General features: G+C 34.8%; 1 protein-coding gene and 1 pseudogene across 1 annotated transcript; both read left to right on the top strand.

Annotated features, from left to right (window-relative positions):
- Window positions 1–1918: 1918 nt before the first annotated feature.
- LOC111388761 lies at window positions 1919–4403 on the top strand. Its single transcript, XM_023013556.1, has one exon. The coding sequence runs from the start codon at window positions 2230–2232 to the stop codon at window positions 4138–4140; it is 1911 nt and encodes a 636-aa protein (XP_022869324.1). The 5' UTR covers window positions 1919–2229; the 3' UTR covers window positions 4141–4403.
- A 799-nt stretch (window positions 4404–5202) lies between these two features.
- LOC111388740 lies at window positions 5203–6844 on the top strand (annotated as a pseudogene).
- The last annotated feature ends 1011 nt before the right edge of the window (window positions 6845–7855 follow it).

The following is a 7855-nucleotide window of genomic DNA, read 5'->3' on the forward strand; positions in this document are numbered from 1 at the left end:
TTCTTAAATATAATATTCTTAAATAGTATTCCTACCTTAAATAATGTGAAGGAAAAGGAAAAAGTCGAAAAAAGATCAGGCCGGCCAAGGAACTTAGAGAAGAAAGAAAAATGAGCAACCGCCTTTTTCAATCGTCTTTTTAGATAAAAGAATTAAAGAAACCACCTGTCTTTTTGGAGAAATCGTCTTTTTCTCCAATCATTTTTGATCCGTCTCCAAACAATTCTCTCTTTTTCTTAAGCGACAATTGACGATTCATATTTTTCATTAAGCTCTCGCTGAAAATTTGAATTACCTGTTATTTTTTCGTCAATCTCGTTCCGTGATTTCACTTATTTGAATTAGCTTTCAAGAACTTGTTAAATTCTAAATTCGGTTTGCCTAAATGTGGAGACTGAGGATTGAGGAAACACGACATAATTTTCCTTCGGAGAAGTTGAACACTTATAAGTAAGTTTTTGTTTCCTCTACATATTTTTTCTTAAATAATTTCTTTGAATATTCAAGAAAATATAAATTCTTTTTTAATATTTTTTCATTGTTCTAACGATAGGTTCACCGTTCATAATTTATAATTACTAATTTAATAAGTGAAATCAATTAATTGTGAAGAGATTTATTATTAAGTGAAATTAAGACTTTCTAAAAAATATTGATTACGAAAGTTTAATTAGTGAATTTGCTTCTAAAAATGAGAGAAAAAATATTATTACATGATTTGTTGCATTTCGAGCTTTACACTTGATATATATATTTTTTCAAGGTTTGATTATATGGAATTGTACGAAGAGGCTAGTGGCTTAGATGGTTCTTTGTTGATGACGTATGAATTTTGATGTAGTTCAAGAATGCTTTTGAGCTTTATTTATATTTTTTTGGTTCATTTATGTAAAATAAATAAATAAGTAAAATTAAATATCATATTTTTGCAATGAAATAATATTACTAAAATATTTTTTTAATATATGTTTTAGTTACTCAACGGGACAACATTTTAAAATCTCATACAGGGCACCTAAAATCTCAGGACCGGCTCTGCGTCAAAGTTAAATAAGTAAAAAATATGAAAATATAAAAGATAAAAACTATAATTATCTTCCTCGACTCCATCCCTTCCATGCCCAGACCCATAGAAGATCTCTTCTCTTTACATTGTCAAGCAATTTAACTAGAAGATTGATTTCGAGGTTGTTTGACAACATTTTTGACATAAAATTTAGCAAATTGGTTAAAATTGATGAAATATATGACAGAAAAGTTTATAATAGTCGTGGGTCTAATAAATATGTGATTTGGTGGTGGCTCCTTAAACATTTGATCTCAATTCGTATCCAAATTCTAGGCTGATCCTTTGACTCATGAGTCTCTTGGGCCGAGTTGAGTTGTCCATGAGTTGGCTCTTTTTTCTTTTTCTTTTTTTAAGAAAAAGAAAATTAACAAAATAGGCCTAATTTTTTTTTTCAAAATAAAGAAATTAATAAAGTTAGTCAAAAAAGACGGGAAAATGAGTTAGTCCACAAATCCAAACGAGCCGGGCATGGAAATATAGGTGAACTCAGATCGTCTCAAAATGAACCCAAACCGTTGTGGGACGGATCGAGCCTGCGAGCGGTGGGATCCATTTTGCCATCCTATTATGTGGTTAAATTTAACTCTTAATTTTGACATTAATCTTTTGTCAACCTTTTAATTATATCAAACAAGAACTTACGGAATATTGTGATTTATTAATTATTTTATATTACACTAAGTAATCAAAAATTCTCTGAAAACATAATAATAATAATAATAATAATAATAATAATAATAATAATAATAAGGTAACCGAAAAATAAATAAAAAATAAAAACCCGGCTCAACTGTTTTCCTATAAATAAATTATAATCGGCCAAAACGGCCTCCCTTATTATTTCAGCCGATTTTTCCAGAGGGAACTGCCCTCAGCTCCCGGCAGGCTCCCCTACCAGTTTCTCTCTCTATCTCTCTCTTCCCTGATCAACCACCACAAGGTATATCGAAGAACCTTTGTTTTCCTCCCCCCGTTATGTTCATACATACGTATCTATGAGCACATACAGAAGTATATATGTATGTATATTTCACTTGGGTTTTCTTTTATCTGAATTCTTTACTGGTGAATTGACCGAGTATAAATAAAATCTTGCAACTGTGTATTTCTGATTTTAGTGTTTATACGCCAAAACTAAGCTAAGCGTGTATATATTCGTTATGGGGGTGATGGTGGAATATATGCAAAAGATATGGCCTTTTTCTACGTTTAAAGTCAATAATGATTTAAGAGCATCAGATGGAATAGTGAAAAAGCTACCGGTGCCTGAAAGTACGAAACAGTTTATTTATGCTATCCGTGACCCTGAATCGCAGTCAAGTATCTATATACTGTCTGTTCAGAATTTATCAGAAAGGTCAGCTTCGGATGCTGAGTGTCTCATAAGAGGGGTTAAGCCTGATGCTGTTGTTGTTCACATGGGAAGCTTTAATGATTCGGACATTAGGGTAAGCGAGAATAGTGAAAATGGTGATAGCATTGATGAGTATGCCGTTCCAACATCATCATTTGAGGTGTTGAAAAGATGTTTTGTGCATAAGACTAATAGCGAGAAGTATGAGAAAGTGGCAGGGAGTTTATTTCTGAAGGAAGTTTTTGGGGTGCGTTTCAATGCCCATGTTACGGCTGCCAAGAAGGCTGCTGAGGAAGTTAGTTCTTCATTTCTTACTCTTGAATTGCCTTTCGTGAAGCACATCACTGATGGAGATAGTGAATGTGGTTTGGACACAGGGGTAGAGCAGGTGGTGGAATCAGGAAATGAATTTCTAGGTGCTTTTGGTTTTCAGCCGAGTAATTTGGCTCGCAAAAGGAATATGGTTTCGGAAAGGTCGAGGGGTTTTTATGTTACGAATGGTGTTCAGTCTCAAATGGTGAAGTTGCTGTCTACATATTTGGTTCAGTCAAGTAATATTTTGAAACTCAGTAGTGAAGATGTTAGGCCTCTAGTTGATTATGAGGCTCCGCAGTTTGCAAAATCTGTCTATCCCTTGCTTATTGATTTGCATGACATATTTGTTGACATCCCCTCTATGGGAAGGGCTCTGGCTTGTGCTCAGAAACTTCTTAGTGATGTTAACAAGGGAGAAATTGTTGATTCCCAGCTCCTATCTGAATTTTACTTATTCCGTGTTGCAATTGAGGGGCTGAGAATTGCATTGAATAATGCTGGCCGGCTTCCTTTGAGCAAAATAGGAGACCCCATCTTGGCTAACTCTAAGTTTTGCGATCTTCCTGTGGAGGATCAGTCACATGCTATTCTTGCACAGGCTCTTCATAACCAAACTAAGAAGTTCAAATCAATAGTTGCAGTTGTTGATGCTAGCGCATTAGCTGGACTAAGGAAACACTGGAAAACCCCTGTTCCTCCAGAGGTTAAAAGTACAGTTGAAGAGCTCATAACTAATTGTGAAGATAATGGGGAAATCCCACACCAGAGTAACATGAAGCGCCTGTTGGCTGATAAACCGGTGGTGGCAGTTGGGGCAGGTGCAACAGCAGTTTTTGGAGTCTCTTCCCTCTATAAAGTTATTCCGGCTTCAACTTTTGTAAAAATTGCAACCTTCCATATCCCGACTTCACTTAAACTTTTGTTGACTCAAACACAAAAGATTGTTTTGGCACTTGGCAAGGGTCTTGGTCTAACAAAAGTGGTAGCCCCAGGAATGGGAAGTACTGCATTGAAAAGTTCAACCCTGAAGGCTGCTGTGTCTGCTGAGAAAATCCGAACCATATCTCACAGTGTTATAGCGTCTGCAGAGGAAACTAGTCTTTCTGCCATGAGAACAGCTTTTTATGAAATAATGAGGAAACGCCGAGTCAGACCCATTGGAGTTTTACCCTGGGCTACCTTTGGATGTAGTATTGCTACTTGCACAGGCTTGCTAGTCTATGGAGATGGAATTGAATGTGTTGCAGAGACATTTCCTGTTGCTCCATCAGTTGCTAGTTTGGGTCGTGGAATCAAAAGTTTACACCAGGCAGCAGAGGCTGTCAGGCAAGCAGAGAGCTCCAAGCTACAAAGATCAATAGAGTCCCTCCTGCACAGATTTAAGAACGTAAAAATTCAATAATGAAAGAATTGTACTCGACTTCGATGCTTAATATTTGCTTTCCGGTTAAGCTTAAAATGGGTCGCGGCAATTTATTCTGTAAATAGAATATTAGAATACTGGAGGTTTCTTTTGCTATAGTTATTATGAGGTTTGTACACATTAAAACGATAAAGAGAGAAAATGCATGATTTTGTACGGGTTCTTTTTCTTGGTTTTTTAAATTAAGATACTACATTTAAGGTTATAATATGAGGGGGTGCATAATATGTATATTTATTTCACATTCATTTTCAGAATTGTTGTGTTGCATACTGGGGCAATTGAGTATTCAGGGTCTTTTAGCAGATGATATGTGATTTTGCTTTATGCATTTTGTAATGTTAGTAAGCTTCAATCTTGGTAACATGTGTCTATTTGTCTAAGGATGCTTGTGTATGAATATATGTACATATAGTAACTCCTTTTTAGGCTTTCAGTTCACGACGGCAAATTCTTTATTACGATTGACATGCTTATAGAAAGTTAAATTGGCTTATAAGTTCCAGCTTTAAGGATTCCAGGATTGGCTTTTACCTTTTGTTAATAAACCATGTAGATAAGCAACTGTCAGTTCAGATAAACATACATTTGAAGATGCGGACACTTTCAAAATATATGAAGGAAAATCAGTTTTTCTTGGTTATGGTAAAAGAGAGAGAATGAAAAGGGGAATAGAGGACATGAGGGGATTTTTTCTTTCTTATTTCCTTTCAGTTATTTTATATTTCTTGAATTTCAAAAAATAATTAGTGTTTTGCTGTATAGTGTTGTCAGGCAAGTAAAGAGATCGAGGACTCGACTATCAATTTGTCTAGTAGAGATTTGAGAAGATAGTTTTCAAGAAATAAAAATTTGATGTTGAGAATTAGTGCTTAGTAACTGGTTTCTATTCAAATCCTGAAATGGTAATCATAAATTCATAATGTAAAATGTAAATAGAATCTTCAATAGAAGAGCTTTGCTTGTGATAATTGTTGGTACAGAAGGAGCTTAAAAAATGTCCTCTGTGGTTTCATTCTTGTACTGGAATCCAATATCTAGATGGAACAGAAGGGTTCTGTAACGATCGGTGGTACGCTGTTACTTCTGTAGATAGTATGTTGAAAATGGCAAAGAAAAGAAATCAATTTTTTTTTCCACGTTTAAGTCCAGGAGAATGTTAAGACGCTCAAATTCATGTGTAGAACAGAAGGAAGGATGGTACCTGGGAGGAGAGAAGAATGTTCATTTTTAAAGCAAAGTCCCGGGAAGAAAATCAATGAGGTTGGTGACAGGATCTGAATATTTCGTTAGGGTTGTGATCATGATGTAATATCTTGAGTCTCCAGTGAATTATAATCAGGTTTGCTGTCAAGGGTTGATTCCCAATATCAGTATCATCCATGGCGGCAAGGCAGGTTTCTTGGACTGCGTCATTGGGGCGATGGCATTAGGATTGTTGGTAGTGTTGACCATAAAAATTACCCATATTCTCACCTGAATCCGATCTTCCACCTCCCTGCCAACTCAACTTGTTTTTGCAGATGCTAAATGTAAGGCGTAGGTTGAAATTTATTGAATTTGTTTTTTCCTTTTCAAATCCAACAAAATGGAAAATTCAATATCAATGCAGTGGATCCATCAACAATCAGGGGTATAGCCACTGTGTCACTGCTGCATTCCTTCATACCAATCCATTGGGTGATCTTCTCCACTGTTGGTCACGCTCTCCCGTACTCTCACTGTCGGTAAGAAATTTCCTTAATAAAATATCATATTTTTGGTTCTCATTTGACGATATCTAAATCTTTGTATTCTTTCATTGAGTGCCTTTGTGTAGCCTGAGCTGAATACAAGGTCATCCAATGATACCAATGTCTTCTGTGACTTTGTTTCTTGCCCACGTAGTTGTGATCTTTGGCTAATTAATTATCTTCATGCAGCCGCATTTGGAGCAGTTTTGCATGTGATGTCTACTTCGTTACTTGGAATAACCACAATTACATTACCAACCACCATTGCTGGTGAGGAAAGTGTGCATAAACTTGCATCTTTAGTGCTCATAGTTCTCGGTGGTGGTTATATCACACTGTTTCCATCTGGAAAGGGCAGTCCCAGCCATTCCCACAACTAACCCATGGAGAAAATGGCAGTTGCTGGTCTTGATCTTCTTCCTGCACTGTCTCCTTGTGCATCCACTCTTCCAGTATTTCTTGCTGTTGGAAACTCATCCTCTACGATGTTGTTTGCTATCATAGTTCTGTTATTCAGGTACTTATTCATTGTTTAAGTTTGAAATTCGAAATTCTGTTTTAGCTATATCATTATTGAATTCTGTTATAATTACATCTGGGTAGAAGGAACCATTAAACCTTACATTCACATTTGTAATAGATACAGTCGTTTGTGTGTGTGTGTATATACACATTTTCTGTTAAGATTTCTTGAAATTCCTGAGGCTTGACATAGGATTATGATGTTGGACTTGCAGCACAATAATTGTAATGACATCGTTGGTGGCTCTCTCATTTTACGCTGCAAGTCAGCTCATATTCCGCTGGGGGTAACGACACAACAAGCTTCTTGTAGGTTCAGTTCTAAGCTTAATCTGAGTTTTGACTCTCCTCTTCCATGGCCACGATGAAGATGAGAGTTGAATCGGAGAGCATTTGCATAGGAAACTCATTGTTCTATTAAGAATTAACTCAGGATTCTTAGGCCATCTCCAACCCTACACCAAATTTTGCACCATTTTGCACTAAATCTTGCACCAAATTAAAATTCATCTCCAACCATTACACCAAAAATTACACTAAATGAACAGTATTTAATCATTTTCTTCCCTTTTTTTATTCTTTATAATTTACTTATTTGAAATGTTATTTATTTAATTATTTCATAAATACATAAATTACTAAATAAATAATTATGTTAAATTACAGAAAAGATTAAATTCATTAATAAATATAAAAAATATAGAACAATTAATAAAAATACTACAACAACAAAAATATGAAATCATGCCGTCAGAAAATAGTACAATGCATTTCGAATTTGGATAGACGATATTACGAAATCGCTAAATTTTTGCAATTTAATTCTCAGAATTCATATGTTCATCGTACAAATGATCGATTAATGCATTTTGAAGTGTAATGTGAGTTTCTTTATCCTTGATTTATTTATGACGAGTAAGGGTATGTATGTATCCTTATGTATCCTTTTTTTAAAAAATAAAATTAGATTATCGTATGTATGTCGCTATTTAATATATTTCGTATTAACTTTAATAAATAATCGTGTTTGATGTATTTTAAATTGTTTTCGTCTTTTAATTAATTTATTAATTATTATGTCTTACATTTAAAATTTATTTTAAATACAAATAATATTAATATTAATAAAAATAAAAATAATAATTTATTGTATTAAAAAATATATAGCACAAATGACATAAATACCCTTAACAAATTTATTTGAAAAATGTTATTCAAACTAGGACGATCGTAGGACATAATCCTTCGGTCCCAAATCCAAGTCAAGGGGTAGAACCACTTTCTGGCCCCTCTACTTTAAACCAAGGAGGTGCTACAATACTAAATCAAAGTAGTAGTATTGGTATGCCTAACTTGGGGGGTAATCCAAACGTGAGAGATAATGTCCTAAACAATGGACAGAATATTCCACGTGGTAACGAGGGGGTAGATGTCCAGGC

This window comes from Olea europaea, unplaced genomic scaffold (genome assembly GCF_002742605.1).
Source record: "Olea europaea var. sylvestris unplaced genomic scaffold, O_europaea_v1 scaffold528, whole genome shotgun sequence".
NCBI classification, from domain to species: domain Eukaryota; kingdom Viridiplantae; phylum Streptophyta; class Magnoliopsida; order Lamiales; family Oleaceae; genus Olea; species Olea europaea.